The sequence below is a fragment of the Anoplopoma fimbria genome, chromosome 18, assembly GCF_027596085.1.
Source record: "Anoplopoma fimbria isolate UVic2021 breed Golden Eagle Sablefish chromosome 18, Afim_UVic_2022, whole genome shotgun sequence".
NCBI classification, from domain to species: domain Eukaryota; kingdom Metazoa; phylum Chordata; class Actinopteri; order Perciformes; family Anoplopomatidae; genus Anoplopoma; species Anoplopoma fimbria.
In genome coordinates, this window is record NC_072466.1 from 19,067,592 (window position 1) to 19,085,574 (window position 17,983).

At 39.7% G+C, this 17,983-nt stretch overlaps 1 protein-coding gene across 2 annotated transcripts; it reads right to left on the reverse strand.

Annotated features, from left to right (window-relative positions):
• Positions 1-6,544: 6,544 nt before the first annotated feature.
• selenoi (selenoprotein I) lies at positions 6,545-17,925 on the reverse strand. Of its 2 annotated transcripts, none has more exons than XM_054618537.1 (10): positions 17,586-17,925; positions 15,246-15,314; positions 12,210-12,318; positions 11,614-11,688; positions 8,845-9,107; positions 8,633-8,741; positions 8,273-8,321; positions 8,001-8,181; positions 7,689-7,868; positions 6,545-6,764 (listed from the first exon to the last, which is right to left on the reverse strand). In XM_054618537.1, the coding sequence occupies exons 1-10, from the start codon at positions 17,640-17,642 to the stop codon at positions 6,657-6,659; spliced, it is 1,200 nt and encodes a 399-aa protein (XP_054474512.1). In that variant the 5' UTR covers positions 17,643-17,925; the 3' UTR covers positions 6,545-6,656. The 2 variants fall into 2 exon arrangements, with proteins under 2 accessions (XP_054474512.1, XP_054474513.1); XM_054618538.1 differs by having other exon boundaries at positions 6,699-6,764.
• Positions 17,926-17,983: the final 58 nt, after the last annotated feature.

A 17,983-nucleotide genomic window follows, 5' to 3' on the forward strand; every position in this document is an offset into this window, starting at 1 on the left:
GGTTTTTCCATAGAACAAATGCAGGATAAAGAGACAAAAGAACAAATATATAGCCGCCACCAACGTTATTCCAGATACAATGGACATGAATACCATATTGTTATTGTATGATAGACCAGAACTTGATTTTCTAAAAAAAAAAAACATTACTTTTTTGCTATGAAATGTAATAAGTTTTTGATATCATTGATTGACACTGTATACTGATATAGAAAATTCCTTTGCTGGTCACCTGGAGGCCGCGGGTGTTACAGGTTCAGAGGTTATGGACAGGTGGATGGTGTTACTGGATTAGCACTTCAATAGTCTTGGGTGTCTCTGAGAATAATTGCCATGCCCATAACAGTGTTTGAGTTTGTGTGTGTGTGTGTGTGTGTGTGTGTGTGTGTGTGTGTGTGTGTGTGTGTGTGTGTGTGTGTGTGTTCCGGCGTGTCTGATTTCTAATGATGGTCATCCATAATTGAGTGTCACGTCACGGGGGTAGCCGTCCAGGGTGGCGTGGGGGTTAACTAGGCTGCGGCTGCTCGCCATGACAGCGTGTGTGTCTGAGTCCCAGGGGTCAGCAGCGCACAAAACGTCCAGCGGGACAGAGCAGCAACCCGAGCTGAACGCTAGTTAATTAATGCCACCTCTGATTAACTGTCAGTTCAGGATCAACACCAGCTAATTCCCTAAAAGACACCCTGACCAGAGGGACTGTGTCACTTTAACCCTACACGTAGAAACTGCCCTCAACCTCAACGCATAGGAAGTCAACATACACGACAGGTTGACACTCAAAGTCAGGTTAAAAAGGTTATGTTAGAAAACAGGGCGTTTATCTCAGGAGTGAAAGATTTTCCTATTAAGATCCTCAAAGTTATCAGTTACGACGCTGGAGGAACTTTATTTTAAAGGGTAATTACAACTGAATTACAACAGTAAACCATAATGTTAAGCCTAACTTTAAGCCACCAATACCTTGAAAATAACATGATGGCATACTTTTTTTTTTTATTGTGATTGTCTCACCTACACAAAAAGAGAAATCTCATTGGTAGTGGTATGCGTTGCTTTCTTTCACAGTTTCTTTTTTTATCACTGGGGGCACCAAAGTCTAGATTTGATTATTTGACTGGAATTACACTGCTTGATCATTTATTATTTTTAAATAAATAAAAAGAGATTGATACTTTATCAAAAGGTGCCCTTTATGGAAGGATTGTAAGTCATTAACTAATACTTTATAGATCAAAACTTGTAAGTTGCTCAGGTTATGTGGCGGGTTAATATTTAAGTAATTAATAAATTGTCAATAGTTTCTCATTTATAAGTGGTAATAAGTAATTTATTAAAGAGATACTGTGGATGTTTTGAAGTGGGGTTTTATCCTACAGTAGATCAGACAGCCCTTTCTGACGGAAACTGAACTGAAAGTGAAACTTATCTATGTTCTCTTCAAGGCCACAAGACTCCATCTGAAACAGGTCAGTCTCCATTGGAAATATTTTTAATATAGCATACAATGTTATTGATATAGATTTTTTTTCAGCTGTCTAAAATACGTTTCCATCCAGAACAGTGCATTGCTTTGTTCCCGTGTGAGTATTCTTTACATTTCTCCTGACTGGGGGTGTAGCGACCGCCATCTACAGAAGTAATACACTGACCCTGGATAAGAACCTCATACAACCCCCTCTGAAAACACCCATACTATCCCATAATTCTGCAGTTACACAACACAAGATTTAATATTAAAGTTTCTCACTTTTTAAGCTAAATTTAGAGTCATCTGCAATTATTTGTCAAAAAGTCATCGATATGTTTTTTTTAAATATCAAAAATGTAGCCGAGTCTGTGCCCTCTTATAAATCTCTTCCTAAATCACACTTTTATTGTATAGATTACCCTGGTTTGAGTTAATTTGGCTCCCTCTTGTTTTATATATTTGATATCAAATTGTTTTTAGCCTGTCATGTCATGTTCTGTTTTGTTTTTTGTTTGTTTTTCCTACTGTTGTTATTGTTTTTCCCATTTATCTCAACATACTTTGCAATTTAGTTATTTGCTTTTATGTCCCGAGGCGCTTAAAAATGTAATTTTTCAATATTGTGTGATACTGCTGTTGATTTTATGTTGTTAAGTCAGTAACAATCTAAATACTCGTAATTATTTAATAACTGGAGTTGTTTCTGTTCTAAAAATCTACATTTACAGTATATTTACAGTATATTGTGTGATGATCTAAAGTCAAAGGAAACATTGAACTCTCTCCGTTCCCAGACAACGAGTTGGATCGCTTAATGCACGAGTGAACCCATGGCCTGCTCACCGCGTACTGTTTGATTGAATCATTGCCCGACTAAAGTCATATTTCTGGATGAAAAAGATTCCGTCAAGATAAGTGACAATCAGGATAAGCCAGCTGTTTTGACAGCCAGAAATCAGCACCTACACATAAACAATAGATGGCTGATCTGAGAAGGACATTCTTTGGCCTCCGAGTTCAAACATAACAGTTCTCCAACAGTTTCTCTTAAATATAACTTGAGGATTTATGATTTTTCTGTTTGAAACAACACACGCCCTAGCTTTTACTGCCAGACAAACTTGGTAGTCAGGAGACAATCAATTACTAATGAAGTCTGCTATAGAAAGCAGAGCCACCTGAGTCAAGGGTTTCAGGTTCAGCACATGTTGTTCACACTAGAAGACCATTAAAATGACAACTGTTGTTTTACTTGTGGAACTCATTTTAGAGGGAAATCATCATTCTCCATCATGTCAGCTACAAGATGTGTGCCTCTGCAACTCCACCTGCTGGGGGCTCTGTGTAGTGCAGGTTCTTTGCTGAGAAAGCTATTCTAAATTGCTTATAATGGTGAAGAATTCTTGAAGACGTGTGGCTCATCCCTACACCAGCTTCTCCACAACACTAAACACATTTGATCTTTTGCACTCTCACTGCAAAAAGTCAGGGTTACCCATAAAACAAAAAAAATATTTCTCAATTCAATTTTATATAACTAGTTATGGCCTAAATGTCTATTATGGAGCCAATAGAGGAGAAAATATTGCCGACTTTGAAAGTGTATTCACCAAAAAGTTTCACATACACAGTTTGACAATATTTCTGTGAATTCTTGAGTTCTATGTTTAGAGCTTTTCTACATGATGGGAGGTCAACGTGTGTAAGGTTGTTGTGTGTGTGTGTGAAAAGGTTAGTTGATTTTGTTTTTGTGAAAAATGTGTGTAGTTTGGCGAAGCATGGTAATGCTTTTGCTAGGTCAACGTGTGTAAGGTTGTTGTGTGTGTGTGTGTGAAAAGGTTAGTTGATTTTGTTTTTGTGAAAAATGTGTGTAGTTTGGCGAAGCATGGTAATGCTTTTGCTAACTTTTTGTTATCTGTCAGCAATGGAGAAACGTGAAATGTCATTGACGTCAACAAACCAATCAGAGAACAGTCTTCGGAGACACAAGGACCAGAGACCATGGCACAGTGAAGAAATAGAATTACTTGAGATGTAAATGCTTTACCAGTCAAAGCTCTGAGTACATAAGGCCCAAAGCTGCTCTCTGCTGGTCCCTAGTGGATATGGAAGGAACTTTAGATTAAGTCAACCTTATAAAAATGATCATGAAAGTTTAAGACTCAGTAAAGTGGTTAAGGTAAATTCACTTTTATTTGTTTCTGGACCATCCTCTTTCACATGTTAAATACAACATCACAAGTAGCCACACCAAAGCCAACAACAACTTAGTCACAATTTGAACAGCTTGGTCCATTGATCCAGGGGGGCCGCAGGGGGCACACCAGATAAGTGACCAGAAAATGAGCCTCTGTATTGTTATAAATTTCATCCAAAATAATTCACCTGTCAGCTGGATGAGACTTTTGATTTCTGTTTGTTTTGTTCAATGGCACATGTTTTCTCACCCAGCTAACGTTTTCCTATTGCCATAGGGTTGTTTGTAGTGTTTGCAGCTTAGGATAAAAGGTCCTCACACCCAGAGCCCGTCACCCTCTACAAACTATCCCAGAGAAAACACCAGATCCAAAATCAGCCAGTAGAGCAGCAGAGATGAGAACTGTTAAAAAAAAAGAACTGCAACTGAGACGGTTTCTTTTCTTTCTTTTTTTTAAGCTTGCCAGGGTTAGGAGCTGAAGCACCTACCCCCATGTTTAGAGAAATCTGTCTACCGGATACAGATAGTAGTTTGGAAATATTAGATTAAAGTGGAGAAATAATAGATGTATTTACACAGATATCCTCACAAACAGAGTATACTCCCAAACATTAACAGACTTGTACACATGGATCTGCACATACCCAGACAGTGCATGTATCCACCAGAAAGAAAGTTCACCGTCCTGGTTGCAAAATCTCAGTCTAAAATCAACAGGGACCAAACAGTTGTAGGGTAAATCAATTGTTAACTAATAATATGTGCTTATGACTGCAAGTACACATTCCCCAGGTGCAGTGCAGAGGTGCTGCAAACCAACATAAGCTTCTTTACTGGGTATTATGGCAGTAGAGATGGATCTCCCAGGCATGATAGCTCTACAGGGTCACACCGGCGTGGCTACGACCTAAATCAGTGTTACCCAAACAGTTCAAAAAACAAAGTACAAAACTTCTGGAAGTGGTAAAAATGTTTAAGTGAAATTAAGCTCCAAGTGCATTTTTTATAGTTTTCATTCCCTGTGTATCTTAAGTTTTCTTGTACCTTTTAGTCATAGAGTATAGTCACTTACTGTATACAAGATGATTATTATTGTGACTTTACATTCAGACATACATAACGGACAGACTTAGACTTGCTGTTCACAAGGCAAGTACAAAGGCTTTCCCAACAGTTGTTCATTTGAACACTTTTCCACTAAACATCCAGAGCCAGACATTGGGCTGATGGTTAGGCTGACAGGATCCACCTCTTTGACAGGTAAAAGTGTAAACGAGAACCCCAACAGACTCTGTGGGCTATAAAACTCGTGGAACACTATTGAGGGTTGCTGGGGCTTTACTATCCTATGTCAACAGATACTGGTGAACTGGGAAAGTCCTTGTAAATAGACGAGACTAGTCACTTTTCAACCAAAGGGATTCCAAAGGGTCAGGTTACAAAGAATGTATTTCCTCTGAACAACAGAAAAACAGCCCATGTTGTAACGTGAAGAAAAAGATTTTTGAAATGACAGGTGACATGGACGATTGGTAAGCCCTGACAAATAGGATTTGGCCTGCCAGTGAAAATGAGAAACCAATTCCAGTTTGCAACCAATTCTCAATATGCAATTTCACCATAGGAACATTATTTGAATCATAAATAGTGCTTCACAGACCGAAAAAAGAAAGAAAAATGCAGAAATCCACAAGTTATCTGACAGACAGTATAAAACGGGTGATGATATCAGTGATAGCAGTGTGACGCCTGGCGGTGTTGTTGTGTTTGTGTTGTCCTGTGCGACGGCTCGTTCCCTCAGAGTGAGTCCGCTCCGTTAACGGTTTTTGAACGCACTCTTCATTCAAGCGCTGCGCAACTAAACCACAAACCATTGCCATGGCAACAGATTAACAAAATACTACCAAATATATATGTATATAAAAACATTAAAAAAAACTGAATGGAACAGCATGAAGACACGACACCTCAGAAGGTCGAGAAGCCGGGCTGTCAAAGGTCCAAGTTGAGGTTAGTAGAATTGAAAAGGTCAGAGGTCACTCTGGTCATTTCTTCCACTGGTTAGTCATAATGCAACTGTGTTAACCCAAAACAACAGTCATAACAGAGTAGAATGTGGAATTAATTAGAGAGAAATTTATACAATGTTTTACAGGAATAACCGTAATTCTTTTTCAGTTTGGAAATAAAATGCCCCAACCCCCAGAAACACATATAGTGTGTGTGTGTGTGTGTGTGTGTGTGTGTGTGTGTGTGTGTGTGTGTGTGTGTGTGTATATATATATATATATATATATATATATATATATATATATATATATACACACACACATACATAGATATATATATAGTTTAACATATCACTGGGATTTCCAAATGAAAAACATCCCATGATAAAAAGGTGGTTGAACCGTTAAACTCTGGACATAGCTGTGTATGGACACAATTTAAAGTTTCAGTCAGGTTTCAAACAACACTATTTGAGGCATTCCTGTCATATAATAAAACTTAAATGTTCTTTCCCCAAGGCATATTATACATTCATAATACTATGTGAGTGCAACTGTTCGCGTGTGTTTGTGTGTGGCTATTTTTGTATTTGAAATACCTGCCAACGAGAGATATAAATTATCTGCACTCAAGCAGAATAATGTATGTACATGTATGTTGGTGTTTGGGTGGCTCCTATCCTCATGACTGAAGCACATTTCCGTAGGAAACAATTGCACCTCATTGGTTCAATCCAAGTTAGCCAATCACCAATGACGGAAGCCAGAGCCCCTGGTCCGCCCCATCGCAGACACCAGAGTTTGGTTGGTAATGTGTGAATGAGTGTGTGTGTGTGTGTGTGTGTGTGTGTGTGTGTGTGTGTGTTGGGGACAGTGGAAAGACAGTCCATTCCCCTTGCAGTGTCTTCGTGGATGGAGGGGAGAGGATGCGGTTTCCGTGGTGAAGAGAGTGAAGTGTCGATAAGCCGAGGAGAGGAGGAGCCTAAACCTCGGCTTCTTTCAAGCCAATCCACTCCTCCTCCTGTCAGTCAGTGTTGGGCTTCTTCAGGGAGAAGGCCAAGATGCTGAAGTGGTTGCTGAGCTGTTGTACCTAACAATGGAAAATAAAATGATTTTGTACCTCTTAAAATATATAAAAAATATAAAAAAATCTGGGCCCTCCAGGGCATTTAACGTCTGTAGCTTTAGATTAAAGATTCAGTTGGTAACTTTGAGAAACTACCAAGAGTAAGCTGGATTTTTAAAAAGATCCAAACAAAAACATCGAGCCTAGTGTTGCAAACTATTTCCTATGAAGGAAGCTAGTAGCACTAGCTTCAAAAGTCCCTAAATCTAGCAAAACTCATCCCTTCAAGCCTCCCTCTAGAGCCCCCACAAAATAATCATTCTGAACGTAAACAACAACCATGGCTATTGTTAGTACTCACACCTGTCAAGCCAACAGCTTTTGGAAGTCTTGGATATTCCTGTCTACCCACCTGCTCAATATGTAGGGGCAGGTAGGTAGCTAGCATATTTAATCATTTCATTTGGGCCTAATTAAATAATTGGACAAGCTATTGCCAACCAGAGTTACCGAATTGTTCCTTTTTTTTGTCAGAGCATTTGATTTGTTGATTGCTTTCAGCGAGAATTTCAACATGGACAACAAAAAATGTGTTTGTGGAAAATCATCAACCCTAGCTTTAAGAGTTTTTTTGTCATGGTTTAGCTTGTTTTACATTTAGCATAATATTTCTGGTTTTCATTATCTGGTAGAGTTAGATGTTAGAGAGTTAGCTGTGAAGATTGATACCAATGTTATATATATGTCTATTACATTTAAGGCCTTAGCCAGTAGCCAGTTAGCTTAGCACAAAAACTGGAAACCGAGCCAGTCCAGCCCTTTCCCCGTTTCCAGTTTTAATGTTAAGCTAAGATAACTGGCTGCTATCTTTAGCTTCATATTTACTGTACAGACATGATGTTATTTTTTTTATATTTCAACAGAGGTACTGTATTTGTATGCTCTTACCACTGAAACGCCGTAGTGGATGTGTGCTAGGATTACAGCTGCTGTCCACAGATATAGCAGAAGGATCTCGTTGGCGACCACCCCGGTTACCGCCAACAACACCACCGGCGTCATGGGCAGCAACAACCAGCTCAGAGCCTGACAACGTGTGTTACTCATCTGACACACAATCAGCTTACACTGCAAGATTAATACATTTACACATGAGTAAGCACACATTAACACCTGAATAAAGACAGTTATGCATTGCATGGTTGTTGAATGCACAAAAATAAGAGTAAGGATCATGTCAAAAATCCTCAGAAAACTCACTGTAACATTAGCGAAGGCTGTCCCCACCATGAGGTAGAAGATCCTGGGCTGCAGCTCAAGGATGTTTGATGGAGAGAAGACCACCCAAATGGTTGACAAGACGAAGAGGAGGACGGGAGAAAGGAAGGGCAGGAAGGCTTCGTACAGGCTGCTGTGCTTCAGAGTGTTACTGCGGTGACCCCTGCAAAACCACACAGAGGTGAAGAGTTCAGAGCGCTGTGTGAAATCATAACACTCCAATATTATGAAACTTTAATGAAAAGTTGACTCACTTCAGGACATTGTAGAGGCTCATGGGTACGGTCACAGTAAAGGAACAGGCTGGCAATCAAAAGATTTTCATTATTGAATGTGAGGTTTCTTATGTTATGGGAAACAGCTAGCCTGGCTTAGTGTTCATTGGTGAACTTTTTTTAACCTGTTAACTAGGCACGGCAAGCCTGCCAAGCTTTGATGCTGCACAGTCACATTAGTATCTTGCAATATAACATCACCCTGAAATGCCTCTGATGATTGCACCAAATGGAGCAAATTCAACCATTAGATCAAATAGTCCTTTGAACAATAGTCCTGACACGTAGCACAGCTCAGGTAATAAATGAATGTACTCAGAGTGACCAATCACAGCTCACCGATGATCATAAAGGTGAAAAGGTCTCTATAGAGGAAGCTCCACAGGATTGGCTGGTACCATGTTTCCACGCCGACCACAGCCGTTACCAAGTAAACAAGGGAAATTGTCTGGAAGGAGATGACACACAAGAAATCAAGTCACTAGAAGGCTGGTATTTCAAGGTGGTGACCGGTCACTAACCTCCATGAGTGTGTGTTTGTGTGTCCTTACCACTTGGCTGATGTCGTATCCCCATGGCAGGAACAAGATGCCCGTGTTATATTTCTCCCAGTGAGATAGGATGAATGAGAACAGCACCACCCACAGGATGTAATACAGTGTGGCCACACCCACGCCACTTTCCCCACGCCCAAATATGGAGTAGACGGTGGCCACGAAGAAGATGCAGGCCCAACTATCAAGGCCATGGTCAAACAGCTCCCCTAGTGGTGTGGAGGAGTTGGTGCGACGTGCCTGTTTACCGTCAACACCATCTACACATAAACAAAAAGACATGGATCATTGGTACAGTACATGTTGATGTGAACATTTAGAAAAGGAACACAAAAACATACAACGTGTATTTTACATTTCTAACATTTCCACTCAGCCAAAGCTGCTGCCCTCACTTACATAACTGTACAAAGTCTTCAACAAAGCCTGAACTCATTTTCACAACAAGCGAACTAGACGAGGCTCATTTCATCTACACATGGAAGTGATCGGCAAACTTTTGCTCAAAACACGCCACATGGAGATGATTCATTTTAATGGTTCGAAAAAATGGCCAGCAAGATTTTTTACGTTTAGTGTAGTTCAGAGTTCATGTCTACATACAAACAAAAACAGTGAGAAGCAATTTGACAGAAACATAAATCTTTATTTCTTAAGCTGCCAAACAGCCTGCAACTTTGAGGATATCTATGTGATTTCAGCACTATTACTGTGCAAGCTGTAGGTAAGTAGAACAGATCAGATTCAGTTCACCCATCTGGCACTGCTACACCTTCCTGTGTAAATACTGCTCTGTTAACATGGCTCATCTGCTTGAAGGACTGGTATGGAGGGATTAAAGGGTGTGGCATTCACATTGCAAATTTCAATCGCTTTTTAAACGCCTCCGATTGTAAAATAAATAACATTTAGTCAAATAGTCCTTTTAATTCCTGACCGGGGACACAATGATCTCCACTTTGTGGGTCCTCCACCCAAAATATCTGCCACAAGCAACCGCTTTCACATTGCACACATGAATTTTAGCCACACTGTCAATATAAACTCAAAAGATTATAATATATAATAATATATAATATAATTGGTGCAGCTTTAAACTGTAAACCACTCGGCTTACACTCAGGCACAAGTTGTTATTTTTAGGGTGTGTCGGGATGCTATGAATGCGGTGATATTATTTTACATTAACAGCTTCAGTTGTCTTGCTCAAAAGGCAAGCTGTACAAAAAGGCAGAGAGAATCTAATTTGTTTGCCCACCCATGCTTTGTGGCCCATTCTACAGCCTTGTTTCCTGTGTAACACACTTAAGGTGGTTGTTTTTTGAATGCTTGCTCAGGCCATTTCATCAAAAAAAACAAAAAACATCTGAATCTTTTCTTTTGAGTTGAGAAGTATTATGAATTATACATCAAAACCTACTTATACTATTCTAGGTAGACTCAATGTCACAATCTTAATCATGTTTTTCTACACATCTGTGTCATTTTTCATGACAAAATATCTTCCATCAAAACCATTTTATTCAAATAATAATCCTGTTGATATCCTTTAGCCCTCTAGACTCTGAGCTGATAAACTCCTGCCCTTACTTTGCATGAATGAGACCAGCATGAAGCAGAATCATCTGTCTGGGGTCTGTGTACGCCAGAGGAGCAATGACCAGGGTGACTATGAGTGAGGGAAAGTCTACTAGCTGCTAGGCTAACTTATGAAGTATAAACCGCTAAAGGCTGAAGCTAGTAGTACAATGACTTGCATTAGTATAACACCTTTCTAGTCTTCCGACCACTAAAATCACTTTACCATACATCCATTCACACACATTCATACACTCATGGCACAGCCTTTAGAGCGTTTTGGGGTTCAGTGTCTTGTCCAAGAACACTTTGACATTGACCAGAGGAGCCAGGATCAACTGACCATCTGTGATAAGAGGAGATCCTCTCCCTCTCTGAGCCACAGCTGCCTCCGGTGGTGAATAGCGTGCATCCCCCTTAGTATTGTAGCAATAGGGACGGCCCACATTTCCAATCATGCCTGCTTAATGTTCCAAAATGCAAATTTTACTTTTTTTTTAGTGTTTGTAATGTGTAATGTGTCTGTTCAGAACATGGGTGCTGTTGCTGGTAATTGTCATTTGTGTGCTGGTATATAGTTTAAACCATCAGTGAGGTGGCATTTATTGAGTCAAGCTTTTATTTACTACTAGACAGTGTCGTCATACTCTGTGTAGTAAAGTAAATAATTGACAGTGAAGGTGATTGTGTCTTACTTCTCATGCCAACCTGCCTGTTACTGAATTGACAGTAGGTGGGCACCCCAATGCATAAACGCTGTAATGATAAAGTCCTTAAAAAGCTTGTTTATATATTGTTAAAAATGTTTATATATCTACACTGATAGACAGCATTTTGTCATGGTAAAAATCTTCAATAGGCAAATATCGCTTATTAAATTGAGAACTTGTTTAGGCTCTATTTACCATGGTAACTAGAGTGAGAACAAACTCAAGAGTTTTCCCTCAACCTCGTTTCTGAAACAGGGTTCTATATTGTAGATAGCTCATTAACAGTCACATTTCAACACAAAGCACATGGTACCTTGTATATCTAAGGAAAAATGATTAAAGAATTGTATTTGTCCAAACCACCAGGGTTTCCCCAGAGTCCCTGTACAGAACATATTCCATGAGGAAGAATTTGACCCTGCGCCTCTCAAAAGTCAGAGAAGAACAACACACAAGGGTTGCAGAGGTTAGGACTCACCCAGTGTATAGGCCAAGAAGTTGAAGATCCCTGCAGCAACCCAGACCCAACTAGGCACATGTTCATGTCCTGCAGCTGAGACACAAACAATTTAAATATGCAGCACACCACACATACACAGATGGATACTGAGATAGAAAAGCCAAAACATTTCAAATTTTCCCTTAGCTCAAAATGTTGTCCTAATTCTACTTTTCCAGCTGTTTCTACACACCTTCCCCTGCTGATTTTAGAGAATCATTCATAAATACAAAATATATCTAGCACTCCGATAGTGCTACAATCTTATGGGAGTGCTCTGATTAATACATTTTGAAATAGCCATGTTGTTATGAGCCTTTGTCGAATCAGGCTTCTTATAGATCAAATCCACAAATAGTCTACTATTCATGGTCATCCCTTAAACTGAAGGGGATGCACAGACAACTCTAGTGGACTTTGTGTTTAATAAACAAAGTGGCCACATACATGCCTGTAGTTTTTCTCCACCCTCTGAGCAGATGGGTGGATTCAACTAACAAAATATGTTTATATATACATATACCACAAACACTAGACAAAGAAAACTAAGGGAAAAGATATGACTGAGGACCTACCAGAGGCAGTGAAGTTGAAGTCATAGAAGGCCAACATAAGGAAATTCAACACAAGGAACATAAAGCCTGTAAATGTAATGAGGTTTGGAGCCAACCATGTTGGTAGAAACTGTTAAGAAAGAGATTGACAGAGACAAAAAGAGAGTGAGTTGGTCAACAAGTCACTTGGCTAATGAATAGATTTATTCTAATCAAAATACTGACACTGATATATAGACAGTAATTATTGTTGTCATACTTTTTTATAATACAATTATAACTGTAAAGACAATATTAATCACATTCTGCCCTCAACTGGTACTGATTTATCCTCAAACTTAGAAACAGCTGTCCCATCAACCTTCACTAGTTGACTTCAACACTTACTTCATCCAAGCCATCTAGCTGTGTCATGGACCCCGACTAGTCTGCTTAGTTAGCACCCCTTTACTAAATATGATCAATCTTTCTTTACTAACAGACCATGTACCAAATAGTCCTTTAAAGTAGCTGATATTAATGATATTTTTAAAAGCTCATTCTTGATCCAGAGGTCTTTAGGGTTCTTGCCAAAGCAATTAATAACCAGTTGTGTGACTTGTCTACGTAACATAAAAGTTTATTTGAGGACTTTCAGTCAGGATTTAGGCTCTGTCTACACTACTTTGTTTTCATTTAAAACAGGGTTTTAAAACGAAAACGATCTCCGTCCACACATGCGTTTCAGCATCGTTTTCGAAATGATTTGCGTCCAGACTTGCTCCCCTGAAAACGAATATCACGTGACTATTCACGTCCACTGAGCATGCGGTTGCCGGTGTAAACAGGAAGTACATTGGTTGCTTGGTTACAGATAATACCATGACACTACTCTTTAATAAAATAAAATAAAGAAACGGTTGTGCTTGATACTTAAGAACTTCCTCTAAAATCTTCCTCCATAAACTCAAACAGACAAATTTCGTGGAAGATTTTAGAAGTTTTCTTTTTCAAACTTAGCTACAACACTGAAGGTCTTGCTCTATCTCTGTTAACACATGTCTCTCACTCGTTTCCTCTCTGTTTCGCTGTCTGTTCTCTCACTTGTAGCTCTGTTGTACTGGACAGCATTTATGCTTTTGTTCCTTATCGGTTATTTGTGAAGTTCACAATAGTTGTGGTGTGGAATCCCCCTCCTCTAAGCCTCAAACCGTGACCGCAGAAGTCCGTTCCGTAGGGCTGATAACGCCACTGGACACGCTGCTCGCTAATCGCTCCAATAACAGCTGATTCCTCCGCATGTCGGCAGTAGTATAATTATTAAATGCAGAATTCAACTGCACAAAAGCTGCTAGTAAAGACAACAAGGTCAACAACGCCTGGAATCAGTTTTCCATGATGAATTAACCTGGTAGTCGATCGGTAATCAAGGCTGTTGTTGTATGTTCTCTTCCAGAAAAGGCTCACGTGGTAAGGGCGTGACGAATCAGGAAAGGACACGTCGTATATCACAAGACCCAATCAAACAGGGAACAGGGGTGCCTACGCCATCGTTTCCAAACTCATTCATTTTCCGCAATCCACGCTATCTGGGAAACCCGGCGTTTCCAAACTTATCCGTCCTTGGGAGCGTTTTCAAACTCTGTTTTCGGTGATCTAAAACTCCGGCATAGTGTGGACGCTCAGTGTAAACGCAGCAAAAGATACGCGTTTTCAATCGAAAACGTAGTAGTGTAAACATGCTCTTAGAGACAGCACTGGTGAAAATCATGAATGACTTTCTAGTGGCATCAGACAAAGGACTTGTAACTACTCGTCTTGTTAGACCTTAGTGCTACATTCTCCTCCCCTACAACCCCTAAATAAGATAAGATAAGATAAGATAATCCTTTATTAGTCCCGCAGCGGGGAAATTTGCAGGATTACAGCAGCATAGGGTAAAGTGCACACAAGAGACATAGTAAAAGAAAGACAAGATAAAAATAAAATGAAATAATAAATCCCTCCTCTGATGCTCGGTTTGAGTTTTTTTCCCTGTTCAAATGAGCTATAGGGGAGTTTTTCCTGTTCCAATGTGAGGGTCCTGGGACAGATGATGTCTTATGTTGTACAGATTGTAAAGCTCTCTACCGCAAGTTTGTGATTTGTGGTATTGGGCTATACAAACACAACTTTCATTCTGTACACATGACATCTATTGCATTCTGTCCATCCTGGGAGAAGGATCCCTCCTCTGTCGTTCTCCCATAGGTTTCTTCCTTTTTTCTCCCTGTTAAAGGTTTTTTTTAGGGGAGTTTTTCCTGTGCCGATGTGAGGGAAGGACAGAGGATGTCGCATGTGCACAGATTGTAAAGCCCTCTGAGGCAAATTTGTAATTTGTGATTCTGGGCTATACAAAATAAACTGAATTGAATTGAATTGATTTGAATTCAGCTTTATGGGACAACTATTGTGAAAAAATGGTTTTAGGACAGGGATGGGAATTTTGAAAAAACGATATCAGGTTGTATTCAGGCAGAGGTTAAGAAGAAAAAATAAAGTCTTGATATAGATAGCACAACGGGTGTTACCAGCAAACCGCATTAACAGACGAGGAGACATTGTTTTTAACTGTTAACTCATATTTCATATCCATGGAATACCTCTATATCTGTAAAGAAATAAGTCATGTATTAGATGCATTATACTAAAACAAAGGTTGAATATCCTTAAAACAATTTGATTTGGCAAAATATATACTTAAATGTATCTTTAAGACTTCCTGTTTCTGAAGCATCTAAAACGAATTGGCCATCTTTGTTAACTTCTCAGACTTGTTAATAGTTATTTTATCAGTGAACTATTTGTTACAGTCGTGTCTGAAAAGCACAGAGCAAGCGCATAGTAACAACAATTCAGAGATGCACGCGTACTACAGAAAGCATAAACCTAGTTGACACACATCACAGCACACACACACACACACACACACACACACACACACACAAAAACACACACACACACACACACACACACACACACACACACACACACACACACACACACACGCGCGCACACGCACACACAGGTCTTTCTCACCTTCACCACAAAGTTCCAGAAAGGGTGCATCACGTAGACAGACAGGGGATTGGAGTCCACTGCACTGTACTGCAAAGAAACACAATTCAGTCAGTCAGGATTTGATTATCAAAAAGAACACAAACAGTTCTTTGCTTGAATTTTTTTTTTATTGGATTAATATCATTGCATGCAAACTACATTTTCGCCACACAGCCTCACGTGTAGCGTCTTTACTGGATAATTCTGGTGGCTTCTCCTCATGCAGAACGAAAACAAACCTGATCCTAGTCTCTGTAACTTTATCTGGACATGACGGAAATGTGTGCGTGCTACAGTGTAAAGTACCCTCTCTGGTGTTCATATTAACCACTTCAAACATGTTTACTGAAGATAAACCATAGCAGTTAATACTACAACAGCCAACCAAGGGCCGTGTTTACTACACAGGACTCTTGCTCATAACTACACAATCTTGCACTGGTTCTGCACAATGAATCATCTCATCATCAAGATTTTTCTAAATAAATAATCACAGATTACAGGCATATTTTTCCATGACTCAAACACTTAATTTAGAATGTCCACTGTGGATATAGACAGCCATGATGTTGTGTAATGTCAAAACAACAAGATAACACTCTCAATTTGTACAAACATAACAGTACAAATGACAGCACATACATGCATTGCACATTTGCACACAAAGAGATAAAAAATGACTTCCCCTCAAAGGGAGTCAGCGGTTTCTTGTTAAGTGTGACAAAAGATGTGAGAGGCATGAAGACGGATGACAGCATGAAAGAAAGAGCGGGTGGATTAGTGGAGCTATCTCATGTGCTTTCCATTTGTATGCTTGTGACTGTGCACCTGTATAATACAGACAGTGTGCATAGAGAGTATTTTCAGTCACTGACATTTGTCATCTTCCGCTCTTCACCAGCCATGGATGCTAGAGGCATAGTAGCCACTTAAGAAGCAATTATTGGGAAAGGTCTCTCTTGGTAAACAGTTAAGGGAAGCAGTTTCACGGCAGTAATCAAAAGGAGGCAGATCCTTGTGCCATTTAAGGAAAAAAGAACATGACCAGGAAAATACAAAAAGTTAAGAAATCTCACTGTCTAAGAACTGGGACAAAACATACAGATATAAAATAGTGAGGATTCTGTATACATAAGATTGTAGCCATTATGTAGAACTAAACTAACAGTACAGTCTCAACACATGGCACAAAGCTGTCTATCTAATACATGTACACCCCTATTCAAACTGAAGTGCCTTGTGTTAAATCCTTTAATAGCTGTAGCCAGTGACAAGACGGTCAAAGGCTCTTTGTATCTGGCCTGCCACATTGTTGCTCATCTTTTGGGGAAATAACTGAACACTAAAATGTTTGTGATATGCAGAGAAGATGCTACTATTTAACAACCCAGTTTCGTGGTCGCTGGAATTCTGTGAAAAGTGTTTTCACTTCAGTTTTCGTTTATGGTCGGTGTTTTCTGGTCAATGTACTGTTTAAGTAGAGTGGGGTACACTTATGTGACCATGACAGCAGCTACTAGGTTTACTTTCTCATCTGTGGTTGCAATATAAGAAACAGTCAAAGACCTGGCCTTCGATACAATGAGGAGACTCCTCATTGTATCAGGCCTCTGAAATGTGTGGAAAAAACAAGTAAAGCCTTATTTTATTGCCAAGCACTGCCAATGAGAAAGAGTCGCTAGCTAACCATTAGCACACTTGCGCCAATGTCAAGCAAAACATGGCAAACGATAAGTCTTCCGGCAGTGGCTTTTCAAAATAGTTCCGTTACAATTCGTCAACATTAAGAAATGTCCTCGTTTGTTTTGTTTAAATTGCCAGTCAAATAATAACACAGTGAACAACGCTTACATTTCGGGGGACAAATGTCAGTCCTGTAGTTGCAGATGAGTGTCCAAGCATCACACACAACATTGAGGGAATACTTCCGATATCCAAGCTTGACGTCTATCAAATCAATGGTTTGGGAGGACCACTACATAAACAACATTATTCGCATATCAGCCTACAAGATACAATCAAAATTAACATAATCATAAGAAATTGCAGTTACAACTAACAAGGGACGCTTTTATTTTCTTGGGGAAATGTGACCAGTATCTGGTATAGTTTCAGCTAACTCTGACTACCTTCACTCTTTTTTTTGCCAGTGATGGTGCATCGTGAGAGCTATCTGTTTCACACACACACACGCACACACACACACACACACACACACACACACACACACACACACACACACACACACACACACGCACACACACATACACACGCTCAATGGCTAGTTACTAGCATGCTATTACAACATATGAATCATACCTTGTATTTGTCAAAGCCTGCGAGCTGGTCCTGAGTGACATATTCGTAAAGAGCCATGGTGGTACAGGCTGGCTCCAAAATGACATAAATGGATATATGTGTCTCTAGAAAAGCTAATCCCCGCGTTAGCTACCGAGTCGAAGTACCATCTAGTTCGGCCGCTGTCGTTCACGCCGGGTGAGGTGATGTCGAAACATTCGAGCCACTCCTACGGAGCGCAAACACCGAGCAGACTGGAGCTCACTACCGCCCCCTCTGGCCTGGATGTTTAAACACATGTTAAACAAATACAAATAAACAGTATGAAATGGTGTGTAATTGTTCAAAATGACGTGATTTAATTATTCATGTTGTCACTTGAGAAAACGAATGCGGGCAGTGGATGTTGATAAAACGTA

Excerpts from the sequence above, each read along its gene's own strand:
- selenoi (XM_054618538.1), bottom strand. The coding sequence starts at position 17,642 with ATGGCTCTTTACGAATATGTCACTCAGGACCAGCTCGCAGGCTTTGAC. Across the intron at positions 9,108-11,613 it reads CTTCTTGGCCTATACACTGG|ATGGTGTTGACGGTAAACAG; the intron begins GTGAGTCCTAAC and ends GTTTATGTGTAG. Across the intron at positions 6,765-7,688 it reads TCCACTACGGCGTTTCAGTG|GTACAACAGCTCAGCAACCA; the intron begins GTAAGAGCATAC and ends TTCCATTGTTAG.